The sequence below is a fragment of the Pseudochaenichthys georgianus genome, chromosome 17 (assembly GCF_902827115.2).
Source record: "Pseudochaenichthys georgianus chromosome 17, fPseGeo1.2, whole genome shotgun sequence".
In the NCBI taxonomy this organism is placed as follows: domain Eukaryota; kingdom Metazoa; phylum Chordata; class Actinopteri; order Perciformes; family Channichthyidae; genus Pseudochaenichthys; species Pseudochaenichthys georgianus.
The window spans coordinates 31,176,176-31,202,170 of record NC_047519.1 but is presented as its reverse complement, the minus strand read 5'-3'; the positions used below and the strand labels follow the sequence as shown (position 1 = coordinate 31,202,170).

The 25,995-nt window shown below is 43.1% G+C and overlaps 3 protein-coding genes across 3 annotated transcripts in view; all 3 read right to left on the bottom strand.

The window, feature by feature from the left end:
* Positions 1-121: 121 nt before the first annotated feature.
* Positions 122-17,469, bottom strand: plxdc2a (plexin domain containing 2a). Its single transcript, XM_034105255.1, has 14 exons — positions 17,349-17,469; positions 15,709-15,917; positions 9,681-9,812; positions 8,532-8,601; positions 8,035-8,157; positions 5,519-5,637; positions 5,344-5,443; positions 5,122-5,217; positions 3,493-3,574; positions 2,658-2,718; positions 2,345-2,573; positions 1,076-1,111; positions 668-825; positions 122-331 (listed from the first exon to the last, which is right to left on the bottom strand). The coding sequence occupies exons 1-14, from the start codon at positions 17,467-17,469 to the stop codon at positions 122-124; spliced, it is 1,746 nt and encodes a 581-aa protein (XP_033961146.1).
* Positions 17,470-18,433: 964 nt separating this feature from the next.
* Positions 18,434-22,489, bottom strand: LOC117462781 (peptidyl-prolyl cis-trans isomerase FKBP1A-like). The gene is made up of 4 exons (XM_034105099.1): positions 22,306-22,489; positions 22,165-22,212; positions 21,285-21,397; positions 18,434-19,332 (listed from the first exon to the last, which is right to left on the bottom strand). Exons 1-4 carry the CDS (start codon positions 22,472-22,474, stop codon positions 19,204-19,206), a joined length of 459 nt encoding a protein of 152 aa, XP_033960990.1. The 5' UTR covers positions 22,475-22,489; the 3' UTR covers positions 18,434-19,203.
* Positions 22,490-25,068: 2,579 nt separating this feature from the next.
* LOC117462600 (MAM and LDL-receptor class A domain-containing protein 1) overlaps positions 25,069-25,995 on the bottom strand; it is a 32,614-nt gene continuing 31,687 nt past the window's right edge. Inside the window, exons 45-47 of the mRNA XM_034104873.1 lie at positions 25,649-25,751; positions 25,477-25,552; positions 25,069-25,387 (exon numbers count right to left, since the gene is read on the bottom strand). Coding sequence (XP_033960764.1) covers positions 25,286-25,387; positions 25,477-25,552; positions 25,649-25,751 — 281 coding nt within the window. The 3' untranslated portion in view covers positions 25,069-25,285. The remainder of the gene's footprint in view (positions 25,388-25,476; positions 25,553-25,648; positions 25,752-25,995) is intronic.

Genomic DNA, 25,995 nt, shown 5'->3' with positions numbered 1-25,995 from the left:
CTGTTTCCTCATAGAGGTTCGGTGTTTTTCTCTTTTAATGCTCAAATGTGGAAAATAATAAGTCTCCCTCACATAGTGATCCAGCTCTGTCCCAAAGCCTTCTGGGATACGTAGTTTTGGGTCAGGAGCTCTCTGACACTAAGAAGCGCTCCCTCTGGTCGGGAACTATGAATCCTTCTTTCTGCTCGCTCTCTCTTCGGTCCGACATCACGAACGACTGTTTGGGGTCGATGGCGGCCGCGCTGTCTTTGTCCGGAGCCTCGACCTCAGCGTAGGAGGGGTGGCCGGACCCCCGTCTGAACTTCATGATGGGCCAGCGGGTGGGTCGCCGCTGAGGGGGAACAAACGACAGAAAAATTAGCAAAAACACGGGTTTGTTCAAGGATTACTTCGATATAATATATAGAAAACCTTTGCAGACCAGAACATAGCACTATATACCTTTTATGTATTGGAATGAGGTGTTTTTCTGCACTGCGGAACGTCCCTTAAACATCTTCCACAGTATATTGCACTATTATAAATAATATAATACATTTTTAGGCCAAGAGAGGCTTTTGAATGTTATAATAAAACTCATAAAAGGCATATTTTGTGTTTAACTTACATATAAGGGTGCAGAGGAAGTGTGTCATAGCTTCAGTTTTGAGGTTTTGGGGTCACTGACCTCCATGAAGAAGAGGCTGGCGCTGCAGGTGGGGTGGGTGTATATGTAGACGGACATGAAGACGGCAGCTCCCATAATAACTATCACCATGACGATACCCGCCAGCAGCCCAGTCTGCAGCCGCTCGTCGCTCTCTGCGGGGGGGTCCTGGTGTCGGGCTTTACAGAGAGGGTTTATAGGTTATAGACTTGGACAATGTGCATCTCCTCGTCAAAAGGACTCAATATAAATGGTATTAAAGAAGCATGCAGATATTTCAGCGCTGGAAACATATGAATAGTTCACACGTTGTGGCTTTAATTATCAGGTTGAATGCAAATATTTACATTTCGACTTAAGTTTTGCTTGAAAACTGCTGAAAATAATTACCAAAATGTTGATCAGACACACAGCAGGGGAATGACTTACCTGCTTCATTGATGTGCAGAGAGATCTTTGTGTCATCTAGAAAAAGAAAGTCTGACATTATACACTATTTTAAATCAAAGCAAACACTAGGTCATTAATCATACATGTAGAAGCATCTAAGAATAAAGAATTAAAAAAACTTAAAACGCAAATGTTTACTGTAATCAAGCTTTTTGAGGAGGTGCAGCAGTTTTTAATGAGACACTGCTACACTACACACCATTGTTGTAGGTCCCAAAAAGTGTGCGGTCATTTGCAAAGAATCACTTCATTTTATCCAAACTTTCCTTTTTAAGTAAATCTTTACGAAACATCCAGGAAATATTCTAGATATTTGGGATCAACTTTGGGACTTGTTTTTTAAGAATAAAAATCAAGAGCTTTTCCATCTACCTTTCCTACTTAAATCTGAGTGCTTCAGTTAGAGTGGGACGTTGCAGCCATCCTATACTCTGCCTGCAGAGATGCAAACATACATCGAGTCATCCTTCAGCAGCTGAGGACACTATGCAGTATTTAACATGGCGCTGTGACAGAGGGCTGGGAAATATCTGACCAGTTGACCCTCTGACTGTCAGCCTTTACACAATGCACTGTGTTACCATGCACAGACAACAAGGATGAACTCTAGATGGTGATGGCACCCGCCCTCAGCTGAAATCTGTCACTTTAACAGACATTTCTTACGTTTACATTACATCCCCTGATGTGCAATAACACTACCTGTATATAAAAAACGTACCCTCGTGCAATTCACCCGTTATTTTTCTTTCAACTTGTTTACAATCGGCAAACGGTACTAGCTACCTCTTTAACCATGGTGTACTTATCTGCTATTTCTTTTTGTAACTGATTGTGTTTTTTATTAGTAAAAACGTGTGCATACTTAGTTATTATTATTTGGTTATATGTAAGTCTATTCGCTTTACTTTATCTGCAGTTGTAAAAATGTACATTTCCCTATCAATATGCAGCCTATATATGACCCAATATGTATATATGTTCCTTTTAATTCATTTCTTATTTTATAGTTATTTTATCATTTGAATCTGTGCTGTCCTGTTTTTCATCCTCGCCCTGTTGCTGTTAAACCACTGAATTTCCCCACGGGGATTAATAAAGCTCTATCTTATCTTATTGCAGGACAAATAAAGGAAATCTGATCCTAAATCCATCATGTTAAGCTATCAAAACAAGGACTATTAAAAGTAGTGGTAGGACTTTCTAAGTAACACACGTTGTTTACTAGATGGCTGAAAGCATGCTGACCTTCTGCAGCTCTGCTGGTTGGAGGCTGCTCACTGGATATCATTTCTCTGCTCTTGCTGCTGTGTGTTGGCGGGCGGGTGGCGGGGGAAGTCCTGCGGGGGAGGGTGGGGGTCGTGCTGGAGGTCCTCTGATGCATCGCGGTCGTCATGACAGCAGCGGTCGTATGTGGGAGTTGGCGAGACGAGGTGTTGCTGACGTCTGTGAGCCGGAGACAGCGGGGATCTCTCCTCTGGAAAACAAACGTCTGTCAACTCAGACACAAGTTTCAACTGAATTTGACTTTCTTTTATTAAAATGCTAGAATAATCCGAACCTCTTCCGGGCAGCCGAGGTCGACCCAGTTCTGCCGGTTACGATCAAAGCCACTGGAGCATCTGAGAAAGGAAGTAGATATTACGTACATGAGCTGCTGGGTCAAGACAAAGTGTTTACGGGACAAATCTCAATAAAGCTTTATCACAACCAAATGTTATGTTTCTTTACATATCTATCTCCAATTGAATATCTCCACATGTAGTAAGGCAAGAGAGAAACAGAGCTTAAATTGGTTCCTACCTAAAGGGTATGTCCATATTTGCCTCAGGTATATCCCAGTACTACACCCACCTGCTCCTCGTTGAAAAGTAAGGAAGTGTTTCCTGGAAATGTACTGCTCTGTTTGTAATGGCTGCAAGGACACACTTTGCCAAAACAATTTTAATGTATCTGCATTCCTCATTTTGAGAGAATTCAGCCAAGCTAAAGTGAGGCTTCTGAGTTAATCTGATTAAGTGTGTATCTTCCTGACTTTATATATAGCCTACCAAAAAGGACATTGAGAGATCTAATGAATCCCTTAAATGGAAATCACTTTAGGAAGGGACCTTTGCTGCCAGTACAGACGGGAAGAACCACGGCCTGTCGTGAGCTATTGCTTAAATAGTGCATTAAAATCGAGTAAACAGTAGACACAGTATGTTAATATCTTCATCACGTGACCATCTTCTTTAGCAGTGCTATATGTTCCCTTAAAATCTATTCCCGTTCTTTGTATTTCATACCATTTTAATTTCATTGGACATCTGTGTACTCTAAAGCAGCGCAGGATGTCTTTTTTATTAAAGTGAATTTAGTGGGTCTGTGCTCTCTGAGGGACTTCCAAAGTTTACCTTTGTAGCCGACTGCACCAGCTGCAGTTAAAGCCGATCTGAGAAGAGACACATGGACCACAGCTGGAGAACTGGAGACACGCTGAGAATAAAGAAAACAGAGAAGGGCGAGGAGGAAGGGCGAGGAGGAAGAGCGAGGAGGAAGGGCGAGGAGGAAGGGCGAGGAGGAAGGGCGAGGAGGAAGAGTGAGGAAGAGCGAAGAGGAAGAGTGAGGAAGAAGAGCGAGGAGGAAGAGCGAGGAGGAAGAGCGAGGAGGAAGGGCGAGGAGGAAGGGCGAGGAGGAAGAGTGAGGAAGAGCGAGGAGGAAGAGTGAGGAAGAAGAGCGAGGAGGAAGAGCGAGGAGGAAGAGCGAGGAGGAAGAGTGAGGAAGGGCGAGGAGGAAGAGCGAGGAGGAAGGACGAGGAGGAAGAGCGAGGAGGAAGGGTGAGGAGGAAGAGTGAGGAAGAAGAGCGAGGAGGAAGAGCGAGGAGGAAGAGCGAGGAGGAAGGGCGAGGAGGAAGAGCGAGGAGGAAGAGTGAGGAAGAAGAGCGAGGAGGAAGAGCGAGGAGGAAGAGCGAGGAGGAAGGGCGAGGAGGAAGAGTGAGGAAGAAGAGCGAGGAGGAAGAGCGAGGAGGAAGAGCGAGGAGGAAGGGCGAGGAAGGGCGAGGAAGAGCGAGGAGGAAGAGCGAGGAGGAAGAGTGAGGAGGAAGAGTGAGGAAGAGCAAGGAGGAAGAGCGAGGAGGAAGAGTGAGGAAGAAGAGCGAGGAAGAAGAGCGAGGAGGAAGAGCGAGGAGGAAGAGCGAGGAGGAAGGGTGAGGAGGAAGAGTGAGAAAGAAGAGCGAGGAGGAAGGGCGAGGAAGAGCGAGGAGGAAGAGCGAGGAGGAAGAGCGAGGAGGAAGGGCGAGGAAGAGCGAGGAGGAAGAGCGAGGAGGAAGAGTGAGGAAGAGCGAGGAAGAAGAGTGAGGAAGAAGAGCGAGGAGGAAGAGCGAGGAGGAAGAGCGAGAAGGAAGAGTGAGGAAGAGTGAGGAAGAGCGAGGAGGAAGAGTGAGGAAGAAGAGCGAGGAGGAAGAGCGAGGAGGAAGGGCGAGAAGGAAGAGTGAGGAAGAGCGAGGAGGAAGAGCGAGGAGGAAGAGCGAGAAGGAAGAGTGAGGAAGAGTGAGGAGGAAGAGCGAGGAGGAAGAGCGAGGAGGAAGAGCGAGAAGGAAGAGTGAGGAAGAGTGAGGAGGAAGAGCGAGGAGGAAGAGCGAGGAGGAAGAGTGAGGAAGAGCGAGGAGGGAGAGTGAGGAAGAGCGAGGAGGAAGAGTGAGGAAGAGCGAGGAGGAAGAGCGAGGAGGAAGAGTGAGGAAGAGCGAGGAGGAAGAGTGAGGAAGAGTGAGGAAGAGTGAGGAAGAGCGAGGAGGAAGAGCGAGGAGGAAGAGTGAGGAAGGGCGAGGAGGAAGAGCGAGGAGGAAGAGCGAGGAGGAAGAGCGAGGAGGAAGAGTGAGGAAGAAGAGCGGCTTCTGTGAGTTAAAGCCAAATGCACACCGAGCATCCTGCTGAGACTGTATTGTCATCACAAGTTATTCAGTTTCTACGATTGAGCGGAAACAAATGCAAACTGTGGATTTTTGCAAAACATATATTTCAAAAGTAATTTCAAAGTGGACTCACTGGGGAGCGGGAGCATCTCCACCGCCGTAGAATTGGATATTTTGGACTTGAGGATGTCGACCTTGTGATACTCATAAATGGTTCTCCGACGAACATCTGCAGCGTGTCAGAGAGGATATGATGTCGTTAATAACTAGTGAGATTTAGAGTATTGTTTAAAGAGTCGGCTGGCAAAACTATGGTAGGAAAACAAAGTTTTAAAACACCAAATGTGCCACTCACTTGGGATCTGCTCGATCTTATGAAGCACCACGAAAGCGTCCGACAGGCCCACCTTCACAGGATGATTCTCAGAGCTGATGTCGCTGATGTCTAAAGGAATCTTTGAAAAATAAATCTGTATAACTAAACGAGTGTCGCATTAACAGGAGAACAGGAAGGAGGGAGGACATGTCACCTCTTTGTATGCGAACACGATGCGTCCGTCGCTGTGCAGAGCGGCCTGGAAGGTGAACGGTCCCAGACTGATGTCATCCTGGAGGTGGATCCGGTTCCACTGAACCACCAGGGCAGTGCCTACAGGGGGAACATGCACACAGTCATTTCAATGAAGCTCAGCGCAAGTTCTTTCAGGAAGACTGGTTCCCACGCGCTCATACACAATTCTCCCTCACTCACCAGATAGCAAAAGATGTTAAATCAACGTTGAATTATGGTCAAAAATGTTGATTTGTGGTTAAGGTTGAAGATTGATGGTGGACCTTAAATGTTGAAAAGATGTCATTGAATCAACGTTGTATTGTGGTCGACTTTAATGATTGAAATGCCAATATTGGATCGATGTTGAATCTATGCTGTTTGCCTTTTCTTTTTTTCTTGATGGGGGAGGGAGGGGGGTACTCTGTAGGGGAGGGGGGGTGTAGTCTGTGTGTGGAGGTAGGGGGGGGGGGAATATCCCACATAAATCCGAAGAATTCACTAAGTGTTGAGGCCAACATTGACCACCCAAATTGGTTGCGATTGGTAGTACTTTGTAGTGACACTATTTTGGGTCCCTAACATTCATTGAGCTAGGGACTTAGCAGAATCTTTTTATTTTTATTTGTATGCCTCCCCCCCACTAATTGGATGACGCTGAGTCGAATGGGGGAAATAAACCTTTCTCAAGAAGCAAAGGCGCAATTTACCCCAGCTAAACCAATCGGCTGCATCTTATTCCCAACAGCCACTCACAGCACACCTGGCAAAACGTTTAAATCTGCTCTTTCTCTCCCCTGACAGCATCGTTCAGAGAATTGATGCAACCCTCCTCCACCTCCTTCACCTCCGCCACCTCCTTCACCTCCAGTTTTTCAGATCCAAGGCAGGATAGCCCAGAAGAACCCTCAGCACTCCGGACTTTTATTTTCCCTTAGTACTCACCACCACCAGTGTCTAGACCCCGGGGGGTTACTCTTTCTAGTCGGCTTCTCCTCCCCCTTAATTCTTCACAGTATGATGGGGTCTAATCTCCAAAACGCTATTGTGCATACGGCAATACAAATGTAATCAACTACAAACTAAGTCTCTCCTCCTGATTGAAATGCATTTAAAGGAATGGTATGCTCATGACACTCATTTTTTAAAAATTATTATCCGATAAAACAGACCAGTCTCTGCCAGTCTCTCTCTCTCTCTTTTTTTTTTTAATCCGATGACATTATCAGTGATTTTAAACTGATTATATACCGAAATAACATCAACACTGTGGGCGCCGCCATTTCTCGGACGTGACGTAATCCATGCGTTTGGTTTTCGAAGACACGTTGATCTCCATGTTATTTACTATAGTTTCTCTCTTCAAATATGCCTCACTGTATCGCGAAATATTGCCATAATTCGGATAGGAACAATCCACGGAATGCTCGGTTCAATCTGTTGCCAAAAGCTAAGCATAAGAAGTACATTCGGAGGCAGTGGCTAGCGAAATGTGGCCGGCCCGAACCGAGAGATTTACAGGCTCATGTATGCAGCGAACATTTCACATTTCCGGACGACTACTCTGAGAGTATGATAAAACATAACATTGGATTTATGGAACAACCATTACTTAATGGAGATGCAGTACCATCGGTCTTTCTGGTGTCATCACCGACCAGGACACCAGTTCGGCCAGTTGAGAAATCGCCCTCTGCAAGTGTGAAGCGACGGAGGAGCAGAAGTAGTGCTCGGAGTAAGAATAAGGTATGTTATAGCGCATTTCCATTGCAGCGGCTAGCCCCGTTTTAACGTCCAGGCCAGGACAGTTTTTGGTGGCCTTTCCATATAGCGTAGTACCGGCTAGTGTGTATTTCCCCCCAGTTTTTCCGGCCCCATAAAATCGTGATTCTATGGCCAGGGACAACGAAGCTGAGTATGCTAAACTAGAGAGGGAATCGCTAGCAAGGGTGGTACTACATGCATACATATAGTATCTTATATCATCTTCTCATTATACACACATGCATTTCCAAACATTTGGACTACCTATGTTGCAAATGTATTATCTTTTCAATTTACACACGGCATCTATTGCACGTCTGTCCGTCCTGGGAGAGGGATCCCTCCTCTGTTGCTCTCCCTGAGGTTTCTCCCATGTTCCCTTTAAACTGTGGGTTTTCTTCGGAAGTTTTTCCTTGTACGATGTGAGGGTCTAAGGACAGAGGGTGTCGTATTGTCATACTGATATGTATGGATGAATTCCCCCATTCAATCTCTTCATATTGGTCAAAACTTGTTCCTCTGCTGACGAGTCCGAACTGAAATACTCCACCATGTTTCCGTGTGTTGACAAAGTGATATATCGCTGATTTCTTCAGGGTATGGTTTAAACATAACGTTTCACTAAATACTGAAGTTTTGATTAATTATCTAATGAGTGGACCATTCCTTTAAGATCAATTTTCCACACAAGAAGAACAGATGACAGTTGAGTAAAATGACAGTGTCTACTACCGTTATCAAAGTAAACCACAGTAGAGTTTTTGGACAGACTCGGGTCGAAGTTAGCCATCAGAGGGGCGATGTACTGAGTGGCTGTGAGCATCCGGTGGATTATATCTCCAGTGTAAATGAATCCTGGGAGAGGAACACACGCAGAGGTTAGCATGAGGGTTAGTTCAGCTTTGAAAGAGGGAAATTAGAGCACTTTCAAGCTACCAAAGGAAACAGCGTCCAGACTCTTTGGGCTTCAATCAGCTTATCTCAATTGTTAGTACCAAAAATAAACTTAATTTTTGATACAAGTAACATATTGACTTTGGTCGTCTTTTTTGATCTTGATATTAAATGCTTAGCTTGTTCTCGTCCAGTCGAAAATGTCTGTATTCATATAATGTAGCTGTATTTGTAGCCCAAATAAAGATGAAATCTCCAACTGCTTTGAACGAAGAGCCTCATCATGACTCTGAGCTCTCGACTCCCAAAGAGAAGACGTGTGGTTAAAGATGTACCTCCAGTTGCCACCGTGATTTCCTTTAGTATATGTCCGTAGAAAGGGAAGTCGAAGGAGAGATTCACTCTCTGGAAAAGAGAGAGAGAAAAACTGTTATTAACTGTTTGTTAAAGATGGTCAAAATACACTTATGCAGCAGCAGGGTATATGCAGGAATCCTGAAGTCAAATGTAAAACCTTTTTTAAGACCTTTTCCATACATTTCAAGACCTCATCGCCACTTCGAGTTTTAACCGGTTACATTGGCGACACACCACACATTTACTATATACAGTATTGATTGTCCTTCCTCCTTATCTTCCAACCATTTGGATGCAGACTTGCATTTCCCCATAACGATGTCTTAAGCCCCACGGACCTTTCGGCGGGTCCGAAACCACAACATCTGCAAGCAACAGTGTTTTCACTATAAGTAAAAAAGAATTTTTGGACGGACACTATAATTTACAGTTTTTTACTATGTTCAATGTGAATTTTCTTTAAAATAAAAAACATCTATATTGATTCTGACTTTTCTACATCCAACTCACAGGTTTATCATTACTTTGAGAAAAAAGATTATTAATTTTCCCCTTTTAGAAGTGTAGTTATGCTCATTTGTTCTAGAAATGTCATTTTCGAGTCTGAGACCTGTAAACAGGTTTGGGGTCTAACAGGTTTTAACAACCGGCGTAAACGGACCTTCGCGCGCAATCAAGCAGTGAGCGTGCGATGTCCTGTTCTGATGACGTCAAATCCAACGGGACGCCATAAATAAACTACACAGAATCACACACACCTACGCAATGATTACATTCAGGCACACTGTAGAATACAACCTCTTTGGACAATTTATATACTTATTGAAAACAAGCTACAACATTTAATACCTTGGAAAATGCCATTTTTTCTAATTGATTTATCAACTTGTAATACTTTTTAAGACCCCGCGGACACCCTGAGCAGACAAAGCAGAATGTTTAATCCTGTAAAAAAGTAGCTGTAATGCTACTGAGTTAACCCAGCTTATGTTCTAGTATAAATATAAACTGTAATATGATGAGCCACACTACTGTATATCAATGTCTCAAAATCAATTGGAATCAAACTTCTTCAACATTTAATTTGAATATTATTTGAAGGTCCCTTCCTTCCTACGCTGTGTTACCTCTGCCTGCCTGTGGGTGCTGGACAGGAGGCCGCACAGCTTCACCTCGTCCTCCTCCTCCACCTTCACCCACAGATCTCTGCCGTCTCCAGAGCCGTACACTTTGGATGTGTAGTAGGCGTGGTCAATATCCTACCAAAAATACACGGATTGAAATGCTTTAAAATCAACATTAAAAAAATACTATGTGAAGATGAATATAAAAAAACTACGTGTTTTAGGAAGGAGCTGTAAAAAGTGAGCTCCAATGCAAGTGAGGCTATAGCCGCGTTCACACCGCAGGACTTTCCCTGGTACTTTAGTTCCGTTAGTACCAATTATGTCGCGTTCACACCGCCGGGACTACTCAGTGCCGGGAACTCTTTTGGAACTCTTTTGGTACTTTTTAGTCCCTGCTAGAGAGGCGGTACGAACCTGGTGACAAAAGAGTGCCAATTTCTATTCTATTTCTATTGGCTGGGCGAATTGCAAACCACGCCCCGTTAGACTCTGAATTTGTTTTGTTAGGCAGCCATTTTTTTCCTCGCTACAAAACCACATCCACACCTGAGCGAGTAGTTTTTTTGTACTTTAAAGCAGTTATGACCACACGTACTACAACACCGGAGCGGTGGAATGATGAGGAAGTGTCGGCGCTTCTGGCAATTTACTTCAAGGACGGGATGCAGCAGCTTCTACAGAAAGCAGTTCCCAACTCCAAATGTTTTGAGCGATGTTCGCTACTTGAGCTGGGAATCGTGCACAGTGCACACGGATGCCGGGTAAAAATAAAGAAACTCAGGCAGGACTATAAAAAAATTAAAGACCACAATAATAAGAGTGGTAACGATTTTCTATTGTTATTATATATATATATTGCCACTGTTTTTTAATACTGACACCTAACTTGCACTAAGGTGTGTCTGCTGCTATATATATTGCCACTGTTACATTGTTTTGAAACTACTTACACTTTATTTTACATTTCACACTGTTATTTAACTTCAATTTACATGCATACGACACACCTGGAACAGCATGATGCCGTTATTGTTATGTCTTGACTGTGCAATAAAACAAACAAACTGGCGAAGCTTTATTTATTGTGTCCATCCATCCATCCATCCATCTTCTCCCGCTTATCCGTGGTCGGGTCGCGGGGGTAGCAGTTCCAGCAGAGAGCCCCAAACTTTCTTTTCCCTGGCGACATCAACCAGCTCTGACTGGGGGATCCCAAGGCGCTCCCAGGCCAGCGAAGAGATATAATCCCTCCACCTGGTCCTAGGTCTACCCCTTGGTCTCTTCCCAGCTGGACGTGCCTGGAACACCTCCCTAGGGAGGCGCCCAGGTGGCATCCTAACTAGGTGCCCGAACCACCTCAACTGGCTTCTTTCGACGCGAAGGAGGAGCGGCTCAACTCCGAGTCCCTCCCTGATGACCGAACTTCTCACCTTATCTCTAAGGGAGACACCAGCCACCCGGCGGAGGAAACCCATCTCGGCCGCTTGTATCCGCGATCTCGTTCTTTCGGTCATGACTCCTTCATGACCATAGGTGAGGGTAGGAACGAAAATGGCCCGGTAGACAGAGAGCTTTGCCTTCCGGCTCAGCTCCCTTTTCGTCACAACGGTGCGGTAAAGCGACTGCAATACCGCTCCCGCTGCTCCGATTCTCCGGCCCATCTCACGCTCCATTGATCCCTCACTCGAGAACAAGACCCCGAGATACTTGAACTCCTTCACTTGGGGTAAGGACTCATTCCCTACTTGGAGTGGACAGTCCATCGGTTTCCTGCTGAGAACCATGGCCTCAGATTTGGAGGTGCTGATCCTCATCCCAGCCGCTTCACACTCGGTTGCGAACCGATCCAGTGAGTGCTGAAGGTCGCAGACCGATGAAGCCATCAGAACCACATCATCTGCAAAAAGCAGTGGTGCAATCCTTAGTCCACCGAACTGCAGACCCCCCCCCCCCACGACTACGCCTCGAAATCCGATCCATGTATATTACAAACAGGATTGGTGACAAAGCGCAGCCCTGGCGGAGGCCAACCCTCACCGGAAATGGGTCCGACTTACTGCCGAGGACCCGGACACAGCTCTCGCTTTGGGAGTACAGAGATTGGATGGCCCTGAGTAGAGACCCCCTCACCCCATACTCCCGCAGCACCTCCCACAGTAACTCCCTGGGAACCCGGTCATACGCCTTCTCCAAGTCTACAAAACACATGTAGACCGGATAAGCGTACTCCCAGGCCCCCTCCAGGATCCTTGCGAGAGTAAAAAGCTGATCCGTCGTTCCACGACCAGGACGGAATCCGCATTGTTCCTCCTCAATCTGAGGTTCGACAATCGGCCTGACCCTCCTTTCGAGTACCTTGGAGTAAACTTTCCCGGGGAGGCTGAGTAGTGTGATGCCTCTGTAATTGGCACACACCCTCTGATCCCCCTTTTTGAAAAGGGGGACCACCACCCCGGTCTGCCACTCCTTCGGTACCGTTTCCGACTTCCACGCAACGTTGATGAGACGTGTCAACCATGACAGTCCCTCAACACCCAGAGCCTTCAGCATTTCCGGGCGGATCTCATCCACCCCCGGGGCTTTGCCACTGTGGAGTTGTTTGACGACCTCAGTGACCTCCCCCCGGGAGATTGGCGTTGATCCCCCGTCATACTCCAGCTCTGCCTCTAACATAGAGGGCGGAGTTGTCGGGTTCAGGAGTTCCTCAAAGTGTTCCTTCCAACGTCCCAACACTCCATCAGTTGAGGTCAACAACGTCCCATCCTTACTGTACACAGCTTGGATGGTTCCCTGCTTCCCCCTCCTGAGGTGTCGGACAGTTTTCCAGAACAACTTTGGTGCCGCCCGAAAGTCCTTCTCCATGTCTTCTCCGAACTTCTCCCACACCCGCTGCTTTGCCTCGGCCACGGATGAGGCTGCTGCCCTTCGGGCCTGTCGGTACCTTGCAACTGCTTCGGGAGTCCCCCGGGATAACAAATCCCTGAAGGCCTCCTTCTTCAGTCGGACGGCTTCCCTGACCACCGGTGTCCACCAGGAGGTTCGAGGGTTACCGCCCCTTGAGGCACCTAAGACCTTGAGACCACAGCTCCCCACCGCGGCTTCGGCAATAGAGGCTTTGAACACCGACCACTCTGGTTCAATGTCCCCAACCTCCACAGGAATGCCCGAAAAGCTCCGCCGGAGGTGTGAGTTGAAGGCCTCCTGAACTTGGGCCTCCTCCAGACGTTCCCAGTTCACCCGAACTACACGTTTGGGCTTACCAGGTCTATCCAGAGGCTTCCCCCGCCACTCGACCCAACTCACCACCAGATGGTGATCAGTTGACAACTCCGCCCCTCTCTTTACCCGAGTGTCCAAAACATACGGCCTCAGGTCCGATGATACGATAACGAAATCGATCATGGACCTTCTGCCTAGGGTGCTCTGGTACCACGTACACTTATGAGCATCCTTATGTTCGAACATGGTGTTTGTTATGGCCAATCCATGACTAGCACAGAAGTCCAGTAACAAACCACCACTCCGGTTCAGATCAGGGGGGCCGTTCCTCCCAATCACGCCCCTCCAAGTGTCTCCATCATTGCCCACATGTGCGTTGAAGTCTCCCAGCAAGACTAAGGAGTCCCCTTCAGGAGCCCCATACAGGACTCTTTCCAGGGTCTCCAAGAAGGCCGAATACTCTGAACTGCTGTTGGGTGCATAAGCACACACAACAGTCAGAGTTTTCCCCCCCATAACCCGCAGGCGTAGGGAGGCGACCCTCTCGTCCACTGGGGTAAACTCCAACAACGAAGCACCTAACCGGGGACTTGTGAGTATCCCCACACCCGCCCGGCGCCTCACACCTTGAGCAACTCCGGAGAAGAATAGAGTCCAACCCCTATCCAGAAGTAAGGTTCCAGAGCCGACGCTGTGCGTAGAGGTGAGCCCAACCAGATCCAACTGGTACCGCTCCACCTCCCGCACAAGCTCCGGCTCCTTCCCCCCCAGAGAGGTGACGTTCCACGTCCCCAAAGCCAGCTTCTGTCGCCCGGGTCTGGTCCGTCGAGACCCTCCGCTTTCACTGCCACCCGTCTGGCAGCGCACCCGACCCCATCGATGTTTCCCGTAGGTGGTGGGCCCGCGGGACAGAGAAGCGGAGGTGTTGCCCACGTTGCCTTTTCGGGCTGGGCCCGGCCGGGCTCCGTGGCAACCCCGGCCACCAGACGCTCGCCGACGAGTCCTCCTTCTGGGCCTGGCTCCAGAAGGGGACCCCGGGCTTCCTCCGGGCCGGGTATCCTCACTTCTTGTTTTTCCTTTCATGAGGTCTTTTGAACCAATCTTAGTCTGGCCCCTTGCCTGAGACCAATTTGCCATGGGAGACCCTACCAGGAACACAAGGTTCCAGACAACACAGCCCCCAGGTTCATCAGGGCACACAAACCTCTCTACCACGGTAAGGTGCTGGTTCTTCAGAGAGGTTTATTTATTGTGTCCCACCCCAAATTTGCAGAATAGAAGAATGTGAGAGCAGACAGGTGTCGGTGGTTGAATTTATCAGAAACACAAGTCTTACACACATAAACACAAGTAATTTATCATGTCATATATTTGTTTTAGATAAATAAGGGAAAAACACCAAACAAGGGTTGATGTCCTTTCCAAAATCAGCCTGAGGGGGCAATATATAATAAATACATAAAGATAAAGTCCATTGTTATAATGGGGTATTTTATTTGTAAATTACCCTTATGAACTCCATCATGTCTGAGGTCGGAAAGTAAACAAACGTCTCATACAGCGGATGGGCTTTATACCCCCCCCCCCCGTGTAGTTCTTCTTCTCTCGTTTTTTTGTTGTACTCGCCGTGAAGTGGTTTTGCGGCCTGCCAGTAAACCCAGAGAAGAAGAAGACGAAGTGACGTCAGCGTAATCGTGCCTCAGGGAAAGTACTGCGGTGTGAATGCGATTGGCACTAGCCCCCTGGCGGATTTAGTGCCGTGGTACTTTAGTGGTACTTTAGTGCCGGCACTAAAGTACCGCAAGTCCTGCGGTGTGAAAGCGGCTTATGAGTTTTAACTTTTGACAGGTATGGAAAGTAAAACATGTGCTGCTCATAAAGCAATCACAAAAGGCTAACTTAAAGTGGACCTATTATGCTATATTTGAAACATATATTGTAGGGCCATACCTATATAAAACATGTCTGTGAAGTTTGTTTTTCAAAATACCAAACAGATCATGCATTTTAGCCATGCCTCATTTCGCTCTATTTGCTCTTTTCCAGCCCTGTTTTTGCAAGGGCTGATTCTGCTTTTGTGGCAGACTACAGCGCCGCTTACAGGCCTGGCATATGTACTACAGCGTCTCCAGCGATTTCGAGCGGTCTCTCATTCCCAAGATAGGTGGAGAGTTGTCCATAGGCGGAGCACCCCTTTTCTGACATCAGAACAATTCAAATAATAATCAGCTCCGTTGCAGCCCCGTTTTTAGAGATTTGGGTATGGAGGAAAAGAGAGGGTTGTGTTTTCTGACACTTGGTGAGTTCCCTGACACACCGGGGACACATATTCATGTATAAGAGAAGTACAAAAGTGCATTTTGCATGATAGGTCCCCTTTAAGTTAAAAAATAATATAAATTAGTCGTGTTCGTTGCGGATTTCCAATATTTTCAGATTCTTGTTCCAAAGAGGACAACCATTTTGAGAAACTAAAATAATTGCTTTTAATTGTTCCCTCTAGTCTTTCTTGCCAATTATTTGTATGTATTAAACATGAAAAACAGAAAATTCTCCAAATGTCATCACATGTACTTACAGGAAAGAACATGTAAGCTGTTTATGTATAACATTCATTTATATCATATTGAACAGTTTAATCCATAATATTATTTCAGACCAACATTTAAACTATTTCTGTCAAGTTTTCATCCGCGAGAACTGCCATTATAATCGTAAACTGAATACATTCAGTTACTTTCAGTTATTAAAATATTTCAAATTGTACTTCTTCAGCTGTTAAACCTCTCTTTTCGGTAAATATCTTTACCACAATCTGAGTGGAGTTGTCGTGTCCCTCCTCCATCAGCAGCTCTGGGTCTAGTTCCTCTGGTTGGTGCTTGTCTCTGTAGTGGCCCCTCTTGTCTGCAGCCCAGCCAGGGGCCCGGGGACTCCTCTCGGTGGGCCTGTTGTTCTCCGTGACCTCATACCACGCTCCCTCTGGAGAGGACAGTCCCGGGGGGTCAGCGTGGTACACTCCTGAGGAACAAATAAGGGGAGATAAGTTCATTTTTTCCAAAAAGTGATTAAGCTAATCAAAATAGAGGCCGCTTCATTTTCTTTCCGTTGACACATTTTGAAGCTCTTATTTATTGAATTCATATTTTTTTAATCTTATAGTTGCTTTTCTATATATCTTAATGTACCAAATCTACCATGCTCCACTTTGGGGAAATTAGTTTAAAATGATGCACACATGTTTCACTCCAGTTAAACATAAAGCTTCCATGAAGAGCTTGGAAACTGAAACACAACATACTTTAAATGTAAGATGGGGAACAAATGACTTTTTTAACTTCCATAGAAGGACATATATAAAGGAAACTGTGTGTTAAGGGAATGTGGAGAAGGCCTATATGAACGTCTCAAACATAAGTAAACAAACTCCTGCCTCTCCTTCTCACTCTCATAAGTACATAAACAAACCCCCGGTGTGTGCCATGTGGCGATCCTGTTGGTCAGTGCCCCCCCCCCCCCCCCCCCCCCCACTCTTCCAGTGACAACAGAGCGTCCTAATTTCTCTTTTCACAGCGGAGGGTGAAAGCATGCTTCACATTCTTCACACCAGCAGATCCAGGACCAGGCATGTGAGGCCGGGCTGACGTGGGTGTTCTGTCTATATTTCTGTCACACGGTGGCCCTGTGTTCTGATGCTACATAATCTGTAGTGGTACCAAGAGCTTTTATTGGTTATTATGGAGTAACGGTTCAATTACTGCCACTCAGATTGTGTTAAATGGTCTGTAGATCAACACAAGTGAGACTTATTATGCAATTCAATACAGCTCACTCATTCACTCTTTTGAACTGGAAATAAACATTTGTAAGGTTAAGGGTTGTTTGCCACAGAAAATAGCTACAAGTTCTGGCACAAACCAGGTAAAAACAAACCCAGATGCTTCAGAGAAAACCTTTAAAAAAAACACAACACACTGCCTATAAAGCTGCAAATGGCTCCAACAACTACAGGACACTGACATGTCAATGTATTCCCCCGGTATCTCCAAAGAGGGTATTATAAATTATTAAAATTATGCAATTTTAATGTGGTCTACATTTTTGTATCAACTATTTTCCACTTAGCTGCAAAAACACAAGGGAACACACTGAGAAAGATAAGAACATGTCAAAAGATCTGCCAAATGTTCTGTACTTGGCATATCATATAGGTATTGGTGTAGAACTAAACATATCTTTCAAACCAATAACACAATATTTATAACATTAATTACAAGTAAAACCAACACAAATATGACGCAGAACCATAGGAAACTTTGAAGCTATAGGTTACATTTGATCATTAGTTAGGTTAGCTAGTTTAGTGTACCGACTTATATACATACATAATATGACTTACAAATAATATTTTACTTTAGTATTAGCAGATTCAAGACATATTTATTTACTTACCATACACGGATTTCAGCTTCATGAAGCTTATTTGTAATTGGAAAACAATAACTAGTCCTGTGAGGAGATGACATGTGTTGGTCAGGGTCATCGCCATCCTGCCCCTCAGCTCGTAACGCATGTTAAATGCTCAAACATTTAATTTGAAGCAATGAGTTTGCGCTTCTGACAGGGAAAGTACAAAATCGCGATTTGTGAAGTTGAAAAAAAGTGCCCACTCGTTTTATGAGAAAAAGTCAAAGAAAAGTATGACTTAATCTAGACTAACGGTACATTTGCGCCATGTTTATGATAGAGGTTTGGATTATCCGCAGATCATCTGTGCGTCAATTCAGTCTCAGGAATAAAACACCGCTGCTCGGTGATGAGAGCCTGGACCAAACGGTGCCTTCAAGTGCAGTGGGAATCTTCACTTTTCATTATCAACCCAAACACTTTTACTTATAGGGCTTTATGCTGGGTTATGACTTTTTTGAAGACATTGTTTACAAGAGCACAAGATTGTTTATTCTCCAGTCTCTTAATTCTCACTATTTCTAGATTGGTGCATTTACTTTGAAATGCGTTACATTTTGCACAATTAATTGTTTGGATATTTGAAAAGGGGTTTGTCATATTGTAAGATGCAAATTGCCATACTTAAAAACACATTGTAACTCTTGCATATGGCAAGTCTCCACCTAATAGCAAAACATGAACATCGGTTCATTTGGACATGACATTGTTTGTAGCAAATACTATTTTGAGACGCTTGCCTACAGGAGGGTTTAAAACTAAAGATTACAGGGAGCAAGTGAAGGCACCAGCATGTAGGTCTCTAATGTATTCACAGGTTTCCCCACTAGATGGCCACAGACACAACCATCCTATAACTAGACACGTGAAGCCATTTGATTACAAATTATTTCGTTATATCTTAGGGAGGAGCTTTTTTGAGAATGCTGTGGGCCAATACAACATATTTAGTAGTCGGCAAGAGAGGAATGTAAATGTTATTTTTTATCAGCTATACATTTACACATCCTTAACTTACTTAGGGATAACTCTAAACGTTTTCAAAGGAAAGATCAATTGGACAACTCAGATTGTTTTCATATATTTTAATGCAAGAATGCAATACCCCAGAAAAACATTTCTAATGGATGACACAATAAAAGAAACTTTAAGCATGACAACACAAGGACACTTGATAGTGTAAAGGGTCAGGTTTCAAAATGTAATATGGTCAAAAGGCAACACAAGGAGGGATGAAAAATGAAAACACAAGCCGTTTTTTGTCTGCAAGCGCTTCTTAACATTTTGTCAAAGTTTTGAGCCGTCAAATCAATACATCTGATGGAGGGATACATTAATGCAAAAAAGGGAACAAATAAGCTCTTCATTAAAAGTTCTTTCAAGTGCATTTTTTAAAATTAATCATTCCACTACTTCCGAGACATTATATTAAAATATTTGTTATGCTGATTCAGTAGTTATATTCTTGTTTATGGCACATGCAAAAAACAACAACACAGTAGTCTTTCTAATCAATGTTTCATTGTCTTTTGCCGGCGTTACATTATGTATGTGATGTGCTTTAAGATTTATCATACAAATGTAAAAATGGAGGCCACATGAATCCTGGGAGAAAAAGGCATATTTCTCAAAATGATGTACTGCGTCATGTTTTTCAAGGTGTCAATTATGCACCATCAATACTGCCGACATTAGTCTAATTGGTCTCCATCATCAAGATATCAAAAGGATGTCTACAATGATTAATACATGTTTATAAATGCTATTGACAGCACCTTTAATCAACAGTTATTTGTGACGGATGTTGGTGGAATAAGTAACTGAAGATCAACCTTCAACTTCAGCTGATACTCAGCAGCTCCACCTCAAAGATGAGAGTGGAATTTCCTGGGATGACGGGCGGGAATCCTCTCGCTCCGTACGCGTAGTCCGACGAGCACGTCAACCGGGCCATCTGGCCGACGCTCATCTGTCAAAGGAAGGAAGAGCGAGTTACATAAAAGTTATCAATATGGTGTGATGTAAAATGGGGGATTCGTATATTTGTCATCTCTGTTGAAGAACCCAAAGCTCCAAAAACACTGCATTCTAAAATTCCCACAGTGCAAATCAATTATTTGATTAACCCCCTTGACTGAATCATGCAAGTCTTTTCTTCTTCAGCCCCCATTTTGTTAGTTGTGCTTTGACTGGAAAGCTACTTCGGTCCCAGAACACATTCAACCATTTGCACTGCAGGGCTGGGAAGTTCATAAAAAATTCATTTGTGGTGGCTTGCAAAAAAAAAAAAAAAAAGGGTTATGCTCAGTTACAAATAATATGTGGGTGATATTTGGCAATATCAGCTGTTATGAATACATGAATAGTTAAATGGTGGCACCTGCTGCAGATTACATGTGTAGCCAACACTTTCTCTTAGCAAATGTAATGGCCCAAAAGAAGACTGCAAACTGAGCGGAGTGCTGCTGAGCGTGTGTTTATAAGGAGATATTATATGTGGTAAGGTGGAAGTTGACAGATAGAGAGCAGGTTTTACTGTGTTCAGTTAGTGTCTACTTGCTGGGTAGCTAACACGAGCTAGTTAGCCGTCTGCTGATATCAGAATGATTAAGGCGAGACACGGCAGGCAAAAACATCGTTTTTCAAGTACTGGTCAATTTTGAGCTATTTTGATTCCATAACATGTTTTCTTTGAGGCTTTTGAAAGGAAAACGTACAAAATACACATTTAAGTGTTTATTTTACTATAGTTTGTCTATTTGCGTCTGTAGATTTCTCCTAAATTCACCAAAAGTTAGCATTCTAACGTAACATAAAGTACCACGACCGCTGTGTGCAGCATGTCAACAGAGATATCGTTGGAAAGCTGTGTCTCTCCTGCACAATCTCATCAGATCCAAATATGGTCATTTCCTTTGTATCAGCAACCAATCGTGAAAGCACAAAGGGGTCTTAAACCAAGAAACGAAATCTCATTGGCTGGTGTCAATTTCTGACAACGTGATTCGTTCAGATGCGTCACATGGTGTGCTAAAACACTTCCTGGTTAGCTTTCCGCTAGAAATTGAAATCTCAAAATGGCAAAAGAACGGCGAAAAAAACATTCACAGAGAAGACCACAACAATCAATATTATGAAGGCTTTTACAGAAGGGTTTGTTCATATATCATTCATAGCCTGAATTATACAACATTGTATACCTAAAAACATGGTGAAAATTGATATTTTAGGGCTGTTGACAGTATTTTCTGATTTATGGAGTGATAAAAAGAGATATCCAATATCCCTTCTGTAAAAGCCTTAGATACTAATATGACTACAAAATGAAACAAGAATTTTGAACCTGGCGTTATCCAAAGTTCAGATTTCGATTCCTGAAATGTGTTAAAATATGTGCATATTTAATTAGGTAATTGACCATTTGCATATTTAAACATGCTATTTCAGAAAACTTGTAATACAAAAAACAATTGCCCTATTGTAAGTAATTAACTGGAGACATTTCTAGCTGATACCTTTAAGATAAAAAAAGTACCCTATTCACCTGGGGTGTCTCACCTTAAGAATAGAAACAGCTGAATTAATGAGCTGACTTTTCTGCTTTAAGCTATGTTACAACTGATTTAACCATAAAGGATGTCAGTGGTCAGTTTGAAAAACCTTAGGCAACAACAGTTCACAGCTGTATGGAATAACCCATGTCTTAATATGAATTACCATGACATGAAGAGCAGGTGGCACAGGTGTATAGCTTAAATGCCTTGCAATTGTAGACACATATTGCATTTCAGCAATTTCAGTTGTAAATGATATTAAAATATAAATAGTTTGCCATTTTGGCCAGCCCCATTACAGGGCCTACCCAAAAGATGAGTGAACCATCATGAAGAGTGACATGTGTGAAGGTCTCCTCTGCCTCACCTGAGCTACACCCTCATCCCAGGCTCGGATGACCTGTCCTTGTCCAATCTTGAATTTGAAGGGCTGTCCTCGGTCCCTGGAGGAGTCAAACTTGTTTCCATTTGTCAGCGTGCCTGTAACAGGAAAAAAAACACTTGTTAACATTATTGCTTATTTTGCAAAGTCAGCACCAAGGAGTCTGCGTATTGAGTACTTTTAATCTCGGCACTTTGAGTATATTTTTATGCGGATACCTTTTGTACTTGGGTAACATTTGCCATTCAGCACTTTTACTTGTAACTAAGTATTCGCACGTTGTGGTATTTCTGCTTTAACTCAAGTAAACGAGTACTTCTTCTTCCTCTGGTCTATTCGCTCGGTGTGCTTTATTTTTCTATTGCATTCATTTAAATTTAAAAACAGGTAAAGGAATGTTTTTTGAATGCAATATATATATATGTAGCTAAACATACAGCACGGTTAGCTTATGTTAGCCTAATGACGGGGATTCAAAGGTAAGCGATACTGTTGGCTATTAATAATCGCAGAGATTTAACAAACGATATATGAAGTATTAAATGACCAACATGTGGGTTTCAGATTAGCATTCTTAACTATTGACAGAGCTAGGCTAGTTGTTTGCCTGTTTCCAGTCCTTGTGCTAAGCTAAGCGTGTTCATGCTAATATTTCCGTAACGAACAGACATGCAAGCGTCACCGACCCACTGACTCAACCCAAAGCCAGTACGCCATTTCCACGATCTGAAGCTCCACCAGCTGTTTGAGATTGTAATCGACCACAGGTTGATTTGTAAACGGGTTATATTAGCTATCACAAATAAAAGATTCACCAATTGAACAACCTTTGACCGGTCATTTTTGAATCAACGTTAGATCTTACCAACGTAGTGCACGAACACAGTCTGTCCCTTTTGTGGAAAGGTTCTTCCTGAAATGAGACACAATAAAAGGTGGTTGAAAAAAACCAAGTGAAATATATTTATTTTGTTGGGTAAATGAATAAAAATGCTACAATTCTTACCGTCTCCTGGTCTAAGGGTTTCTACTTCTACTCCCATTGTTCTTTTTTCCAAGTCGTCTTCCCCCCACTCACCGGCTTCCTGGACGAGCCCTCTATTTTCAGTCACACGCAACCTGATTGGTGCGTTCTCTGTTGGACTGTACCATTTCTGACGTGGGTGAGAGGGCATGCGGGCGTTTTTTTTAAACTTTTAATTATTGTGTGTGTGATAAAACATCCATGGTGTGTAAGTGGTTGTCAGAGCGTGAACAATGTGCGAGGAAGGTGTGTCTTTGAATCAAAACATAAATTATAAAAGGCACCTGGGGCGTTAGTTATACTAACGGTCCGTCCACACAGCAGCTTTGAAAAAATCTTGGAGCTGGGCGTGTCTGAGACCTTGGGGATTTTTTGCGACCAACAACCAATCACATGAATCTCCCGCCCCCGACATACAAAGCAAAAAACCCCGGGGATTTTATGCGAGCAATATATATATAAACTCCCCAAACAGGCGAAAACCTACCAGTTTCACCCACTGTCTCTGCCACCTCCCTCCATGCCTGCTTCCTCCGGTTTGTATCCCGGTAAATAGTTCTGGTCGTAAAGAACCGGGTGATTTGCTACCGTAATTTCTCGTTTGGAATATGAGGAAATGAACTGCGGTCCGGCTCTCCCAGCTTAAACGCGGTTTGATTGGCTAGCGCTTTATGGGACTCCTGAAAGTCCCGCCCACCTGGGATGTTTGTGTCAGAATCTCCAAAAAAAATCAGGGAGCGCAAAAGAGAAAGCTGCAGCGAGAGCAAAAGTCTGATCATTGAGAAAGAAGAAACAAGAACTGCAAACAAAAAATGTTAAAATAAAGAAAAATACTTATAGTTTACATGATTACACAAAGGATTTGTTTGCAACCTATAGTTTTATTTTTGAAATGTATTTTATTTTGCTTGACTCAGTTTTTTTTCTTCTTTTAAACTCCTAGTTTTGCTTTATTCTGAGAAAGTGTTGCTCTATCTTTATGATACAAAACTAATCCCATAGAGCTTGTACTGTCAGATTTGCATAAACGGGATTTGATTGGCTGACGCTTCCAGCTCAGCTTCAAAAATTGAACATTGCTCAACTTTTGAATCCATGGAAATCTTCGCTTTTTTTTTTAAAGCTGCTGTGTGGAAGGGAAACAGCGGAACTGTGGTGTCATCTACGTTTGTTTTTATTACTGAGAATGTCAATTAAAGCGTATCGCATGACAATGAATAAATTATACGTTGTATATTGTATTGCATATTACCATTACTGTTGAATATTGAAAAATCGTATACAATATATTGAATTACAGCAAAAGCAGAGCCTCTTGCGCTCCCCCCCTCAAAAGAAGATGCAAATGGTTTGGTCCACACCCACTGCAGACAGTTGTGGAATGTAACGTAAAGGACAACTGCGCCCATTTTTTTTAAAGTATAGGTTCTCCTATCCAATAAAACAGTTCAAAAATATTTGCAAACATGATCAACTTTCGCACAAATCTATAAACTATAGTGCTGGAAAATCTCGACAGATGAATGAAACGGGAAATATGTTATAGAGGACACAAAGCACCTGTGAACAGTAGAATAAAGTAGTAGAAAGAAGCAAAAAAGGAGGTAAATAAATATGTACATTTGAATAAAAGAAGAGGTTTCTGAATATAGGCATTTGCCACACCTCCCAAATGTCCACATTTCAATCCCTGAAGCCCAATGAAGAAGGTAATTCTTACAATTTGATAATAAAACTAATAATTATAAACAATATTATGTTACCATGGTTTAGGCAGTAAAACACTACTTGATTAGTATTTAGTTTGAATATTTGCAGATGTCAATATTAAGGCCTTAAAAGGAGGTCGTCCTAAAAGTAATTACTGTCCCAAATAAAGCCATTTATTTTGTTTATATCTTATTTGAGAAAGTGTTTTCTTTTGGACAGGCTAAAAACACGTGGCAATGATTGGCGTCGAGCAGCTGAAGAGTCTTGGTGCTGAGACTTCTGAGCAGGTGTGACACAAAATATGCTGACACTTTTCCAGCCAGACGCTCTGTTGAGCTTATATATACAGTCTATGGTTGAGCTCCATTGAGAGATTTAGGATCCGATGTGCACTGCCATTGACTGATTCTCTGTAATTGTTGTGCACATGAAAACAAGAAACCTGAACTTGATACCATAGAATACCATGGAATATACATATTACAAATTATTATTATTATTTACATTTCTTTAAGCAATATCAAAAAATATGAGAGTATTCATATTCAGAGATGTAACATTTGATAATGATTTGGCCCCTTTTCATGCTCTGCTCGGACCACACCCATTTTGATCTCACCCCTCTGTGTTTTGATACACAAATCCATTTGTGTTGTTATTTTTAAGACTTTTCTCTATCGTTCATCTTTTTATTTCTCTTGTCTTTTTTGCGAAATGTGAAAATGTTTACCTCTGAGCCACAAACAGTTATTCAAATACAAAATACATTTACAAGAAAAATTTTAACAACTCTAGAGGCCCTGACAAGTATGTAATCTTCTTTCGATAAGTAACTAGTAACTAACGATTGTGGGTAGTGGAGTGAAAAGTACAATATCGCCCTATGAAATTTAGCAAGTAAAATCTGGCCTTCAGCAAAATGAAAGTATAGTTCTGATTTTGAATTCAACTGCAGCTCTGTTAAATGTTGTGGCTCCTTCTTGCACAGTTGCTCCGCTATTGCATTGGCCAAATCTCACACAAAAAGCTATAAACTTCAAAATTAAGCCAGTTTATTGTATCTATGTATACATTCTTACAAAACAGAGAATTGTATTTCCAGTTTCAGCAGTAAAGAAAAAAATCATCGTCACAATGAACAATATAATAACACTAAAAGCTTTTCAAAACATATTTTACTCAGAGTTAGTTGACTTCTCATCAACTCATCACTGCTCGTTCGACTCCTTATTCATGGAGTTATTGATCTGGACTAGGCATCAGATGCAGTCACTGTGGTGTCAGTTTCATTTGACGAGGGGTTATACAGATTGTTATAGAAGGAAAAGTCTGATTGAGTTCCATGTTCTGTGCCCTGGAGGGAAAAAAAATAGATTTGTATTTACTAATCTGCGCTCCTTGAAGGATGGATAATATGTTTTATTGATACATTCGGCTACTTACTTGTATTTTCCAGTCAAAGAGGTCAAACCCAGCATTCTGGTCAATTGTGTCTTCATTTAAAATCATCGGCTGATTCCTGAAACACACCAGCAGAAATGTCACCTGTCAAAATAAACCGGCATTCTTTGGTGTTTCTTTATAAGTAAATATGTATTTAAAAACAACTCTGTACATTGTGCTACACCGCCTGTTCTTGTTCAGCAGTACGAGGAAGATGGAGATCATGACTCCAGCCAGCAGAGTCAGACTGACAGCCAGACCTGCTGACATCATGTCTGCAGACACACAGAAACAAGATGAAACACAACATCTGACTTCAATGTCTTTGTCAATATCGCACACATTAACCTGTTGCGGAAAGTCTGTAACACATGCACTACTTCCTCCTCTTTGCCTAATGTTTGCTAAGAACTACAGTGACACATTGATATTAATAGCCTTTTCTAAATAATATTCAACTATTCTTTTGGGACATTATTTATTATTAGAGGTAAGTTTCAGGTGGAAAAAAAGGGTGTT